This window comes from Drosophila guanche, unplaced genomic scaffold (genome assembly GCF_900245975.1).
Source record: "Drosophila guanche unplaced genomic scaffold, DGUA_6, whole genome shotgun sequence".
Classification (NCBI taxonomy): Eukaryota; Metazoa; Arthropoda; class Insecta; order Diptera; family Drosophilidae; genus Drosophila; species Drosophila guanche.
Genome location: NW_022995743.1, coordinates 11675604 through 11689818, shown reverse-complemented (window position 1 = coordinate 11689818; position 14215 = coordinate 11675604). Strand labels below are relative to the sequence as shown.

Sequence of the window (14215 nt, the reverse complement as noted above, 5' to 3'; positions counted from 1 at the left end):
TAAGAAGTGCACGCGACATTGTAAAATGTATTTACGCTTATTTACACTTGCAAAAAACATAATCGAAGAAGTGTTTATATACTTGCGCGCCGGACAGCAAGGCAAACACAGGTCCAACACGACTGAACACTTAGGAAAGTTGAAGGCCAAGGTCTGGTCTCCTCGAAAAAATGATAACAACTAAACGCCAGTACTGGCCCCAGCCTCTAGAACTTCTTCAGCTTGGAGAGCTGATTGTTTCGGCGCAGGGCCATCTTTCGCAAGCGTCTCCAGTATTGCTTCGTGTTGGGATCAAGCTCGTCCAGCGGTATTATCCGCTCTGTGTTGAGTGTCCACAGCCAGTCGGGGTACTCTGCATCCGGTTTGATCTAAATAAAAGAGTTTAGCAGTCGCGCACACACTCTCTATCCTGGGCACTCACCTTGACGTCCTGGCCAGTCTTTAGGTAGTTGCTGCCGCATACATAGCCCACCAGTTTGTTGGCGTCTGTTTCCACTGGAATGACCTTCTTTTCCATTATGGGTCCAAGCTTTCCCAGCTTCTTCTTTTTGGCACCTGCAAAGCATGGATAAAGTTAAAGTTTATCTGATTTACGATATCTGTGATTGAGGCTCACTCACCTGGGGCCGCCGCCGCCGGCTTCACGGCGTAACAACGTGTTGATGTTGCCAGTGCAGGAGCAAACACTCGCTGTCTTAGCATAGCTAATGCCACAGTCAAGCTACCCATAATTGTGTATTCCTATTTTAGCTTCAATTTAATTAACAAATAACCATTTAATTGCGGAAACTTCTGTTTTGTTGTATAATCTGATGCAGCAACACTCCAGCCCTGGTAATTCAACATGTGGTCACACTGCTCCCTAGCGATGGTCTATTGAAAAACTCTCACGAGAAATATCGGTAAACAAACTTTGGTGAAAACTTTAAGTTTGATTTTACTTACATCCAAGTCGAAACATTTAGACATTTGCAAAATGGGAAAATAAAGGGGCAGTTTGTAAATATTTGCAGTCATCCTTTAACCCTCTTAGCAGATATCACATAATAAATGATCAAACTTCTATACTATCGGATCGACCCATTCCCACCTCTATGTCGGCGCCGGTTATAACAAATTACACAAGTGCAAAAAAAAATAATATAAACCAAAAATGGGATTTCGAATGCCCTCTAACCGAACACTGGGAAACATATGCGTTTACGGCGCGGTTGCTTCCATTTCAGCGGTCATGTACATGCGCTGGAAGTTGGAGGACCGCGTAAAATCCTGCGATTACTACAAACTGGCCATCAGTGCCCTGCGGCACCACAAGGGAGCTGTAAAGCTGCTGGGCGAACCTATCAGAGAGTCTGGCATTGATCTTTCCAACGCAAATAACAACTGCAATGCGGAGAAGGCGCAATTGGAGGTCTCAGTGCATGGCAGCAAGGACAAAGGTAAGCTCACGGCAAGGAAAATTGTCTTTACTGAGACTTGAAACATTTCTCTGCAGGAACCCTGTACTTCTGGGCGTCCAATATACCAGACAAAGGCTGGCTGATTGACCGACTAGAACTGGAAACGAAGAGTAATCCAGATAAGCGTTTTCTGCTCAAGAAATCCGAGGATGAGACGACTCAGCAGGAGAACTCACCGAAGAGGATCTATGAACAGGCGCTTAACGAACACCCACAATAGCCAGATGAGTTATAGAAATGTAGTAACAATTTTCGATTTAGTTAGTTTTATTCTCATTAAATTTGACTAATTCAAGCAATCTTAATTGTTTCATATTTAAGGTATTTTAATTACACATTTATTGTTGTTGTTTTATAAAATCAAAGTCTTTTGTCAATGAAAAGCTGGCTAAAATGTCATTACTTAGCTTCCTATGCTCACAAATGTTCATCTTGTGGGTAAGGTAATTGGGGGCGAAGCATTTGAGTTGAGAAAACTGTGGCGGAAACAGGAGGAGCTCTCTAAAACTAGTAGAAACACATTAAATCGGAGTCGCAGTTTCAAGTGTTTTGTCCAAATCAAACATTCTTACAGTTGGACGGGACGGGATGGATGTGCCCACAGCACAAGCTGATCTGCTCGTAAATACATATAGTGCACTGATCTTGTGTCTGTTTAAAATTAGAATAATACAATACATAAGTCAGAATGCTCGTACATGATAAAAACCGCGTTTAATGCTCAATCTTAAACGATAAAGGCGACATTTGGTGGCGAGTGTGACTGGGGGGCAACAGCGCATCATTCATTGTCCAAATGCATTCAATTGAATCATATCTGATCATAATTAAATGTAGCTTTGCATGTGCAGGGCAGTGCATTCATCGTTAGTTATAGTATATAACACATTGTAAATACACGTTGTATATATGTTTGCATATGTATGTATGTATGTATGTTTATAGGCAAATTACAGACATTTAGTTTAAACTTGTATTCGTGATCCTGTTCCTTCTGTGTAATTTTGAATGCTGCTGTTTCAGTTACATATCTCGCTTGGCCATTGCAAGTGGAAGACTGTTGGGCCGCTTTGTCGACTGCTGTGTCCCCTCCGGTTCCGCTTCCGCTTGCAGCTCCTGGTCTTATTGCGTTTTTAGCTCCTTGCCAATGCTGTAAGAGACGATTTTGCTCCAGTCGATCTTGGTCCTAGTTATGGGCAGCTGGCGGCGCATTGCCTTGAAAGTCGTGTCCGACATCGTTTGATAATTCTCCGAAATGGCCAACTGGTACTCGTTCTCGGCCTCCTCGATGAGCCGCATCACCTCCTTGGCCATCTGCTGCTCGTTGGAGATCACAACACTCTCCCGGCACTCCTTGGAGGACACCAGCTGCACGTTGCCGTCCTCGTAGTAGTGCACCTGCACCTTCAACACGCCCTTCAGCTCGGCCAATCCACTGCCCGCCTGGAAGGTGACGTGCCACTGCGAACGCCACCGGCCGTTCCAGTAGTTCTTCGGCTGGAACTGGTGGTCCTCAATGCAAATGGTTAACGTAATCTGGTTGCCCTGCGACTTTCCAAAAACGGAGCTGACCTGCAAAACGAAAATCTCAAAGTTATTGTGCGATTTCCCAAAGGAATTCAATAGCTTACCCCGTGCCTATAGTGACTGGCAGTGTATGCAAGCGTCTCCAGATCCAGGGCAGCCCTCCAGGGCTCCGAATTGGCATCTGCATCGACATCCTGATAGTCGGACGCCTCTTTTCGTAGGTGGTCGTATTTGAAGGCCTTATTTGTGCGTGGATCATAGAAGCGACCGTTGCCTGAAAGATTATTTTCGTTGCCTTATCAGTAGGGAAAGCCTCTGTCGTTTGGTATTTATACATCAACAAAGACGAACACCAAAAGATATCAAACAAAAGTTGAAATTTTTGCGGTTCGTGACTCACAATTAAATGTCATCAGTGCAGGCGAGGGGGATCGCTGCTGCATGCCCATATATGGACGGAATAACGTATTACCCGATACTAACCCAAATCGTTAAACTCCGATATGATGGCGCTGTGGTTGCTGTTCTCGATGCGCACCGGTGTCAGCTGGTCCTTGTTGTACTGTGAGAAGGCGTGGCTGGCACCGTCCTTCAGCAGAGCGTCGTTCTTTAGGAGCTCGCGCACATCGTTGAACACTTCGTTGAACTCGCCGGGCGGAGCGTGCAGAATGAAGTCGGACACGATGCGCACCTTTTCTGCATCTGTAATCTGTGTTTGTTCCATAATTCCGTTGGTGATTCACAAAATCGGGGCAGGGGCAGTTGTTTGGTTTTCTGAGTTCTTTGTCAGCCCTCCTCGTTGCTCTTGCTATTGTTTCAGTGGTCGGCGCTGCTGGGCTGCTTTTAATGGTATTGCAGATGTGACAACTGTTTTCTTTTAATGTTTTCTATGATAAATAACATACAAAAACACTGTGAGATCTTTTTTTCTCAAAATAGGACAACGATGACGATTCAGCAGCAGTGTGACCGCGGACCGCGATAAAATTTACCGCAAGGCACTCAAAATATACCAAAATATACCTTCACAAAGTAAAAAATACCGTAGATATACAGTAAATTGTAAATCTTTTTCCTCGATTTTGATATTCTGATTAATATAACCGGCTAGTTATGACTCTCAGCACTAAACCAATAATTGTATTCGATTCATCAATAAATTCTCCATAAGCTTCTTTAGTTTTCATGACATCTTTTTATTGGATTGCTTACAAAAATAAATTCGAGCTAAGAAGGAAAATGCAAAATAAATAGGCATAAAACGTAAGAATGTTACGTTTTTGACAGCTTATTGCTTGTAAACCTGTAATGGCCTTTGTACACCCTATTGCTCTTGATTAATGTTAAAATTCCTATTTCGAATGACATGCCTTAACCCTTTCATTAGTTTGCTTGTAAAGTCTAGTCTCGTCACAATTTAAAGAGCGGATGAAGGTAACTTTAGAAGCTGAACGTTCTTGATTTTCCGAATAGATCAATTGTTTCATTCGAAAATTAATGCCCTTAGTGTTCAAAATATTTTTCAACCATTATTTATAATAACATGGTAATCAGCATAGCCTATTTTTAAAACAAGAGGATATTAACGCCTAATCGTGTAATTCTAAAACCGGTATTCATTCCTTCGGTATATTATCGAGGGTCTGACGGTATATTCCAACTCATAATTGCGTATTACAAGAAGTTAACACAATCCCGAAAAACCAAAAAAAAATAAGGTCAAAAGGTACACAATCCAATAAAGAGGAGTATTTATAATAGACCAAATTGATTTTTAATCGGATTTAATTATTGTTTCAGTGTTAAATCTCCTTTCAAGCTAGTAATATCAAATAGAACATCAAAATCGAGAGATGTGAGTTAAGATTGTGGTATATTTACGGTACATTTTTAAAATGAGAGATATATTTTGGTATATTTTCCAGGGTCAGGCGGTATATTAGGCCGAGGCCTCCGAGGTCACACCGATATTTTCTGTCCAAAATTTGAACTGCGCGGTTGGTGCGACGCGTCGATCGTGAAATAAATAAAAAACAATCGTAACGTACGAAGCTTTTATCGGCTTGATTCGGGAATGAAACGAACAAAACAAATCGAAAACTATATTTTACGGTTAATTTACTAGTAAATTCGGTGTAAGTGTGCAACAAATACGAAAACATACGCCAACAGTGCCTTGAAACAAGATTGAGTTGGTAACAAATGCCAATGAAAAAAGACTGAAACCACTACACACTCACACAAATAACCGCGCGCGCGCTTGTCTACAAGTGTGTGTGGTAACCACTTTTTTTTCTACCTGGTCTTACCTGTTTTGCGGTCTGTGAGAGAGTTCGGTTGCCGAAGAAGGGAGCGCAAAAGAGAGTGTGTAAAAGATAAAAGTGAAGAAAATAACAGAAAAAGCAACAGCTAAATCGGAAAATACTTGGAAAAATAATAAAAGCGCGCACTGTACGTGTTCCGTTGAGTTTTGTTCAATTTGTTCGATATTGATAATTACACGGCTGCTGTCCGTTGCCATGAAAATGCAGTCTAAACAAACGGTGGAGCGTCGACGTCAGCGTTAGTTCGCACTCACACACTTACACACACACATGCTCCAAGCTCACATGCACCCATGCATTGAGAGATAGAAGCAAACAAAAGTGGAAATAGAAATACAAACAGAGCAGAGCAGAGAGAACGTAAAAGTAAAAGGTGTGCGGTGAAGTAGTGGTAGTGATCGCAGTGTGTGTACGTGGTGAACCCGTGTGTGTGTGCCAGTGTGAATAAATACTGGGGTGATTCACAAAAGAAGTGCTCAAAAAGTTGAGATATGGCGGATGTCTGCTAAATGAAATTCCACAAGTGTTCAGCCATTGTCGTCCAGCAACTGCAATAAAATGTCGGTCAGCAATCACCTCAATACAAATCCGAACTCGAATCCAGCCCAGCAGCAGACACACCAGCAGCACAAACGAAAATGTCGGGATCAGAGGCACACCCACAAGCACAACCACAGTTACAGGAGCAGGCTGCTCCTGGCCGTGGCCGTGGCAATCAGCATCATCTCACCCGCCCTCTCAGCCCAGACGCTGCCGGATAACAACAACTACACCGGCGACAATCGCAAGCCCGCCTTCAAGAACTGTGCGGGCTATGCGCCCTCCGTGAAGGAGGAGCAACCAGAGAACACCTATGTGTTCATGGTGCAGGCCACGGATCCGGATCCCAACCAGGAGATACGCTACAGCCTCGTCCAGTCGCGCTCGGAACGACCCAAGTTCTTCATAAACCCCACCACGGGCGTCATTGTCACTGGCCACACCTTCGATCGCGATGAGCCCATCCACGAGAAGTTCGTGTTTGTCACCGTCCAAGCGACGGACAACGGACTGCCGCCGCTCGACGATGTTTGCACCTTTAACGTGACCATCGAAGACATCAACGACAATCCACCGGTGTTCAACAAGGCGCGCTACGACGAGTCCATGTCGGAAAATGCACAGGTAGGTGCCGTCAAACATTCGAACTGTCTCGCACAGCGGAGGGCCAAGTACGCGGACCCTGGATTACTGCCGCTTGGTCTCTTCCTCTTTCTGTGCGACGGTCCACGAGTGACATCACGCCCACGCATTGCCCCCGCACCCGCCCTCCTATTAATGATGTCATGAGCATATTTGAGCAACAATTTAATTGGCTTAATGGCAATTTATGGGTCATTGCCATTGTCGCCTATTCGCCGCCCACCTGCCCCCTCACACACATACACACACACACACACATCGCCCAGTGGCTCTCCCGACTTCCAGCGATAATTAACAGCTTTGCGCTCTTTGGGCGAACACATCTTCTTGGGCGGAACAAGTTTTTCCTGGCCACAAACAGCGTAGGAGGCTCTCAGACAAGTTTGTTGAGTTCATTGCTCGGCCCGGCTCGATGCAGAGGAACCTTGAAACCCTTTCACAACGCCCAAAGCCGCATTTTCTTTCTGTTTTTGCGCGACAGAAAAACTTGTCGCCAGGCAATGGAAGAGCTTAGTGGAAACGAGAGAATAACCATATGTACAGTTGGTCAAGAAAGTATTTAGATGAAACAAAACAAACAAAAAGAAACCCATTAAAATTCCCCCTTTTAGTGTGGATTCTATTGTGGATTCTATTCCGAACAGATGTTCCCCAAGGAGCATTAATGGGAATCACAAATATACAAATATATTTATTATTCCTGGAAATTATCTCGTTCTTATTTCCGCCAGCGCAGCGATGCCATAGAAATCTCAAGGGGAGAATTCCCATTTCCCATAAATTTTATTTTTAGAAAAGCTCACGGAAAGCCTTAGATTTTTCCGCGTAAAGGTTTCAGTTTCGGTTGCACTTTTGTTCAGGCAGGAAGCAGTAGATTCTCGTAAAGGAAAGCAAAAGGATGTGTTTGTTCCTGATTTGGGCAAACTTGCAGGAAAGTTCCAAAGTTCAAAGTGCCGTGTGTGTGACCCTCCCCCCGAAACATCTTTTGATATTGTTTGAGGCCTTATTCCCCATGTCTTTTACTTGCAGCCCGACGCGGTGGTCATGTCGATCAGTGCCAGCGACTTTGATGACCGCAACAACAGCATCATCGAGTACGAGATACTGCGGGAGCGTGACTTTCAGTACTTTAAGATCGACAAGGAGTCGGGGATCATCTATTTGAATCGACCGATTGACAAGCGACCCGGACAGTCGTACACGATCAATGTGCGGGCCTACAACATAGTGCCAGATCCGCCACAGGATGCCCAGATCGAGGTGCGGATACGCATTGTCGAGTCCTCGATCAAGCCGCCCACCTTTGTGGACCCCATCGATGTGCCCATCTATCTGAAGGAGGATCTCAAGAACTTCTCGCAGCTGATTGCCACTCTGACGGCAGTCTCCAACATGCCGGACAAGCCGGAGGTTATTTTCGAGCTGATCACCGGCCGCACGGAGCAGACGAACGGCAAGAACACGTTCGTCTTCAATCAGATTGGCAACGAGGTGACCATCAGCCTGGGCAAGCACCTCGACTACGAGGCCATCACGGACTACACCCTGACGATGAGTGTGCGCAACACCTTCGAGCTGGGGGCCGAGCACCAGATCAAGATCAAGGTCGAGGATGTCAACGACAATATTCCGTACTTCACCGAGGTCAAGTCGGGCACCATTCTGGAGAACGAGCCGCCGGGCACGCCCGTGATGCAGGTGCGCGCCTTCGACATGGATGGCACGGCGGCCAACAACATTGTGTCCTTCGAGCTGGCGGACAATCGTGAGTTCTTCGCCATCGATCGGCACACGGGCAACATCACGGCCCTGACGACATTCGATCGCGAGGAGCGCGACTTCTACAACGTGAAGGTGATCGCCAGCGACAACTCCCCGTCGAGCCTGTTCGACAACGGAGAGCCCAACCGGGGACATCAGGTGTTCCGCATCTCCATTGGCGACAAGAACGACCACAAGCCGCACTTCCAGCAGAGCAAGTATCTGGCGGACAAGCTGCTCGAGGATGCCAACACGAACTACGAGGTGATTGAGGTGATGGCCGAGGACGAGGACAACGCCTCGCAGATCCACTACAGCATCGAGAGCGGCAATGTGGGCGACGCCTTCAAGATTGGCCAGAAGACGGGCAAGATCACGGTGAACCAGCGCCTGGACTACGAATCGATCACCGAGTACGAGCTGAAGGTGCGCGCCTTTGATGGCATCTACGACGACTATGCCACGGTGGTGATCAAAATCGAGGATGTGAACGACAATCCGCCGGTGTTCAAGCAGGACTACAGCATCACCATTCTGGAGGAGCGAGCCTTTGACAACTGCATCCTGACAATCGAAGCGTACGATCCGGACATCAAGGATCGCACAGCTGACCAGCACATTGTCTACTCGATTGTGAAGGACGACTACAAGAAGCTGCTGACCATCGACAACAGTGGCTGCCTGCGGCTCATCCAACCGCTGGACCGCGATCCGCCCAACGGCCACAAGAACTGGCAGATTCTGATCTCCGCCAGCGACGAGGACGGCGTGGGCACCACCCTCAAGTCGGTGAAGGCCGTGACCATCACGCTGCAGGACATCAACGACAATGCCCCCTTCCTGGTCAACGAAATGCCAGTAAAGTGGCCCGAGAATCGCAATCCCGGCCAGGTTGTTCAGCTGCAGTCGAACGACTTTGACGACGTCCAGAACGGTCCGCCCTACACCTACGGCATCGACAGCGAAGCCTCCGCCGACATCAAGACCAAGTTCAGCATCGACAACGACTATCTCTTCGCCAACGTAATGTTCGACCGCGAGGAGCAGAAGGAATACTACATACCCATCCGCATCAGCGACTCGGGTGTGCCGCGCCAGAGTGCAGTGAGCATACTGCACCTGATCATCGGCGATGTCAACGACAATGCCATGACGGAGGGCTCCTCGCGCATCTTCATCTACAACTACAAGGGCGAGGCGCCTGACACGGACATCGGGCGGGTGTTTGTCGACGATCTGGACGACTGGGATCTGGAGGACAAGAGCTTCAAGTGGAAGAACGACATCCCACACGATCAGTTCCGTCTGAATCCCAGCACTGGCATGATCACCATGCTCCAGCACACCGGCGAGGGGGAGTACGTGCTGGAGTTCACCGTCGATGAGGAGTCCACCTACATACCCTACCACTCGGTGGATGCCGATGTCACGGTGGTCATCCGCGAGCTGCCCGAGGAGGCGGTGGACAAGAGCGGCAGCATTCGCTTCATCAACATCACCAAAGAGGAGTTTATCTATGTGCCGCGCGACATGCAGTCCCCGGAGGCGCTCTCCCTGAAGGACCGCCTGCAGCACTCGCTGTCGAAGCTGTTCAACACTTCGGTGTCCAATGTGGACGTCTTCACGGTGCTGCAGAACGAGAACAACACGCTGGACGTGCGCTACTCGGCCCACGGATCGCCCTACTACTCGCCGGAGAAGCTCAACGGCATGGTGGCCCAGAACCAGCAGCGGCTCGAGAACGAACTCGATCTCCAGATGCTGATGGTCAACATCGACGAGTGCCTGATCGAGCGGCTCAAGTGCGAGAGTTCCTGCACGAATGAGCTGCACAAGAGCTCCGTGCCCTACATGATCTACTCGAACACCACCTCCTTCGTGGGCGTCAACGCCTTCGTCCAAGCGCAGTGTGTGTGCGAGGCGCTGCTGCTGAACCACTGCCTGAACGGCGGAACACCGCGCTACGGGGAGAACGATCTGTGCGACTGCATCGATGGCTTCACCGGTCCCCACTGCGAGCTCGTCTCGGTGGCATTCTACGGCAGCGGCTACGCCTTTTATGAACCCGTTTCTGCCTGCGACAACACGAAGATCAGTCTGGAGATTACGCCGCAGATTGACCAGGGTCTGATCATGTATCTGGGGCCCCTCAACTACAATCCGCTGCTGCCGCTGTCCGACTTCCTGGCCCTCGAGCTGGAAAAGGGCTATCCCGTGCTGACGGTGGACTACGGATCGGGCGGCATACGCATCAAGCACCAGCACATACGGATGGTGGCCGATCGCTCCTACCAGCTGGACATCATCCTGCAGCGCACCAGCATCGAGATGACCGTCGACAATTGCCGCCTGTCCACCTGCATGAGCCTGGGCGCACCGCAGGGCCCCAATGAGTTCCTCAATGTGAACGCGCCCCTGCAGCTGGGCGGCAGTCCCGTGGATCTGGCGCAGCTCGGACGGCAGCTCAACTGGACGCATGTGCCCACGCAGCAGGGATTCTTTGGGTGCGTGCGCAACCTGACGATCAACGAGCACACGTACAACCTGGGCATGCCCTCGGTCTTCCGGAACATTGACAGCGGCTGTCAGCAGTCGGTGGCGGTGGCCTTCAGCTTTGGCATCGATCGGAACTTCATAATTGCGATAATTGCCTGCCTGGCGCTGCTGCTGATCATCCTGCTGGCCGTGGTGGTGCAGAAGAAGCAGAAGAACGGCTGGCACGAGAAGGACATCGACGACATACGGGAAACAATCATCAACTACGAGGACGAGGGCGGCGGCGAGCGGGACACGGACTACGACCTGAACGTCCTGCGCACACAGCCCTTCTACGAGGAGAAGCTGTACAAGGATCCCCACACGCTGCAGTCGGGCATGGGTCGGGATCCCAACGATATACCCGACATCGGGGACTTCCTGGGCGACAAGAAGGAGAACTGCGACCGCGACTCGGGCGGCCTCACCGTCGACGATGTGCGCCACTATGCCTACGAGGGCGACGGTAACTCTGACGGCAGCCTGTCCAGCCTGGCCTCCTGCACCGACGACGGCGATCTCAATTTCGATTATCTGTCCAACTTTGGACCGCGCTTCCGCAAGCTGGCCGACATGTACGGCGAGGAGCCCTCCGACACCGACTCCAATGTGGACGATGAGCAGGGCTGGCGCATCTAAGAAAAAAACAAAAACGAAAAACAAAAAACAAAAAGGAAAAAGATGACGTAGAAATTCAAAAGACTTTTTATATGCTAAGAGTTGTATGGATACTGGTGTGGGGGAGGAGGAGCAGAGTGTGCAGGGGAGGGGGACAAGGCGCCGGCCTAGCCGGAGACAAAGTCGCCTCATGAGATATACATAAATATTAATATGTATAAAGTTCATTCTTTATGTTGAAGAGTGGAAAGGGAGGACACGTTTTTGTTTTCTGTTTTGTAAATGCAAAAAGTGATCTTGATCTTACGTAAGCGTAACTCTATCTATAGACCATAAACCTATGTATAATTAAGCAAAACTGCGAACAAACAACAAACACACAAATGAATGCAGAGCGAAAAACAAAATCCATAAGAATTACCAGAGGAAACGTAAATATTCCTACAGATGAGAAAATCATTAACAAATTGCATTTTACACTTACACATGTATTCCCAACATTAGTTTGTAGCTTATTTAATAGTTTTCCCATAATAATTTCAAGACAAAACTTCATTTAGGATTCGTTGAAAGTTCCGAATAAAAAGAAAAATCAAGAGGAGAACTCAATTTGATTAAGACAAGTCGTTAGCCTAAGCCTAATGCTTAATGCTCCTAACCAATCAATCAGTTTATCATCATTAATATATAGAACCTTAGACCCGAAACCCATCAATATCAGCATAAGTTCTTAGGGTTGTCTCTAGTACTACGTGTATAAAACAGTTTAAATATCGAATCGAGAGGGGTTTTAAGTTAAGGCAAAGAGAACAACGTGCAGCCTATATCCATGCTAAATAGGAATCTAAATATATTTATCTAGTAAATCGATATAAGAAAATGTTCAATAAATCAATGCGATATGTATTTTTGTAAGTCTTTTTCCCGCATCCATAAGGGAGAGTCCCCTACTTTTTTACATGCCAAGGCGAATCCAACATTAAAAAATGAAATACAATAAAATAAAATAAAATATACAAATAAAAAACAATTTATTTATATACGAGCTTAGTACATATATCAAACGAAATGTATCATTTACAAACCAACGAGAAAGCCACACAAACACACACACAATATGGTGTACAAATAAAATTAAAAAAAAAAAAAACAAATAAAATCGAAACATATTCCCGCGTTTATTAATCAGTTTTACAGAGAGATCAGCCCCCGAATGCGGAAGCAATGCGAAGCACCTAGAGGAAAATGTCGATTAAAGACCACAACAAATCGAAACAGCAGATGGTTGAAGGGGTTCCACCAGACATGTACATAATACACTCTATATACACAGTACATAGCATGAGTATGTGCTCTTGCTGGTTAATTGGTAAGCCATTGGACTGTAGCTACTGTAAATGGCGTCTGTCTGCGTTGCTGGAGGAAAAGCGTCATTATCTTATCAGCTGAAAGTAGGTTACGCCTGCCTTTTGGGTTCATTTGAACAAATCGATTGCGGCACAAGTCAATGAACAGAATTGGGGCAATTCACGGGTAAATAGTAAGTGGAAAATAAAAGAATTCTCGATGTGTGTCTGTGTGTAGCTGTGGCAGCAGGTGCTGCAGCTGCAACTACGAGTTTGACATCCGTTTAATGGAGATTTGCATGACCGATATGGCCAGGGATCGCCACTGTAGCAGACCAGGCTTAGATATACATTTTGTGTGAGCAGCAGCTGACTTAGGGACTGTCGGGCATTGCAGCTGCCTTCATTTGGAAGCTGAATATTTGTACTTTGAGAGTTGGATACACTTTCTTCACGTTACATATGAGATTTAACTCGAGAAACCCATCAGAAACTTGAAGCATCAGACCCCCAAAGTGCGTTTCACTTCAAAATGTTTGAAAAATATCCAAAGGAATGGATGTCAGGGGTCCATCAAATATTCAAATTTCAAATCAATTCATTGCATTCTCAAGTACAACAAGATATTTCGAGGACCCCAGACAACCCAGAAAAACCCACAAATTTCGTTTTGCGGAAATGCCACACAGAAAAAACAAAGAACTAAAACTGAGCTGAACTGAACTGCCGACGGACGACAGATGTCTTTTCAATTTTTGAGTTTCTGTTAATAACACAAAAGCGAAAGAAAAAAAAAGTGCAAGAAATGTTTGGGCCGGACATGCCAACGTGAGGTTTCACCGGCAACATGTGGCACAGAGCAGGGACTCAGGTCCCAGGAATAAATTGAAGAAAAATGGTTGAGTAATCAAATAACCTCTTCTCAACGGCGGCTACCTGTATGCCTGTGCGCAGCTGCAGCAGCTGCCACTGCTCGAACACTCTTCAGGTGTGTACGCCCGAGCATGGAATGGAATGGGATGTTTGGCCAATGGATTAACATAGCAGCGAAGACGAGAAAGGAGAAGAGAAGAAAATAAAAGAATCAGGGAAGAAGACGCGACCCAAGCCAGGTAGAGAGCTACCTGTACAGTGTACACTGACTCTCACAAACACACACACACAAAACGGATACACAGATGTGCAGCTCTCAGAGAGAGAGAGAGAGAATTATCTCTCACACGCACACACACAGCGGCCGTCTTTAACGGACAAATGAAAGCAAATCTTTGTGTTGTTGCTGTGGCAAACTTGGCTTGAAGCAGAGAAAAACCAGTATTTACCAAGCGAGGCTCAGCTCAGCTCATCGAGGTGTGTATCTGTTGGATGCCAGCACCAGTGCCACTCTCAGTGGATTCTCGAGTGCAAAAGCTTTGAGTTTTTCGATCCACTCCACTCATTCTGTCACGCACGACACCCGAGC

At 47.1% G+C, this 14215-nt stretch overlaps 4 protein-coding genes across 5 annotated transcripts; 2 read left to right on the top strand and 2 right to left on the bottom strand.

Annotated features, from left to right (window-relative positions):
- Positions 1 to 13: 13 nt before the first annotated feature.
- On the bottom strand, positions 14 to 814 carry LOC117586069 (39S ribosomal protein L54, mitochondrial). Its single transcript, XM_034275922.1, has 3 exons — positions 621 to 814; positions 422 to 555; positions 14 to 368 (listed from the first exon to the last, which is right to left on the bottom strand). The coding sequence occupies exons 1-3, from the start codon at positions 727 to 729 to the stop codon at positions 207 to 209; spliced, it is 405 nt and encodes a 134-aa protein (XP_034131813.1). The 5' UTR covers positions 730 to 814; the 3' UTR covers positions 14 to 206.
- Positions 815 to 1023: 209 nt separating this feature from the next.
- On the top strand, positions 1024 to 1759 carry LOC117586061. Its single transcript, XM_034275911.1, has 2 exons — positions 1024 to 1439; positions 1496 to 1759. Exons 1-2 carry the CDS (start codon positions 1154 to 1156, stop codon positions 1678 to 1680), a joined length of 471 nt encoding a protein of 156 aa, XP_034131802.1. The 5' UTR covers positions 1024 to 1153; the 3' UTR covers positions 1681 to 1759.
- Positions 1760 to 2155: 396 nt separating this feature from the next.
- On the bottom strand, positions 2156 to 3946 carry LOC117586051 (F-actin-capping protein subunit alpha). The gene is made up of 3 exons (XM_034275898.1): positions 3471 to 3946; positions 3092 to 3261; positions 2156 to 3032 (listed from the first exon to the last, which is right to left on the bottom strand). Exons 1-3 carry the CDS (start codon positions 3709 to 3711, stop codon positions 2583 to 2585), a joined length of 861 nt encoding a protein of 286 aa, XP_034131789.1. The 5' UTR covers positions 3712 to 3946; the 3' UTR covers positions 2156 to 2582.
- Positions 3947 to 4961: 1015 nt separating this feature from the next.
- Positions 4962 to 12394, top strand: LOC117590031 (DE-cadherin). 2 transcript variants are annotated; one of them, XM_034282368.1, is made up of 2 exons: positions 4962 to 6475; positions 7523 to 12394. In XM_034282368.1, the coding sequence occupies exons 1-2, from the start codon at positions 5870 to 5872 to the stop codon at positions 11426 to 11428; spliced, it is 4512 nt and encodes a 1503-aa protein (XP_034138259.1). In that variant the 5' UTR covers positions 4962 to 5869; the 3' UTR covers positions 11429 to 12394. The 2 variants fall into 2 exon arrangements, with proteins under 2 accessions (XP_034138259.1, XP_034138339.1); XM_034282448.1 differs by lacking the exon at positions 4962 to 6475 and adding an exon at positions 7370 to 7424.
- Positions 12395 to 14215: the final 1821 nt, after the last annotated feature.

Coding starts and splice junctions, on each gene's coding strand:
- LOC117586069 (XM_034275922.1), bottom strand. CDS start 729: ATGGGTAGCTTGACTGTGGCATTAGCTATGCTAAGACAGCGAGTGTTT. Junction 556..620: donor GCCGGCGGCGGCGGCCCCAG/GTGAGTGAGCCT, acceptor CATGCTTTGCAG/GTGCCAAAAAGAAGAAGCTG. Junction 369..421: donor AGACTGGCCAGGACGTCAAG/GTGAGTGCCCAG, acceptor TCTTTTATTTAG/ATCAAACCGGATGCAGAGTA.
- LOC117586061 (XM_034275911.1), top strand. CDS start 1,154: ATGGGATTTCGAATGCCCTCTAACCGAACACTGGGAAACATATGCGTT. Junction 1,440..1,495: donor GCATGGCAGCAAGGACAAAG/GTAAGCTCACGG, acceptor ATTTCTCTGCAG/GAACCCTGTACTTCTGGGCG.
- LOC117586051 (XM_034275898.1), bottom strand. CDS start 3,711: ATGGAACAAACACAGATTACAGATGCAGAAAAGGTGCGCATCGTGTCC. Junction 3,262..3,470: donor ATCGGAGTTTAACGATTTGG/GTTAGTATCGGG, acceptor ATAATCTTTCAG/GCAACGGTCGCTTCTATGAT. Junction 3,033..3,091: donor CCAGTCACTATAGGCACGGG/GTAAGCTATTGA, acceptor TTCGTTTTGCAG/GTCAGCTCCGTTTTTGGAAA.
- LOC117590031 (XM_034282368.1), top strand. CDS start 5,870: ATGTCGGTCAGCAATCACCTCAATACAAATCCGAACTCGAATCCAGCC. Junction 6,476..7,522: donor CCATGTCGGAAAATGCACAG/GTAGGTGCCGTC, acceptor TTTTACTTGCAG/CCCGACGCGGTGGTCATGTC.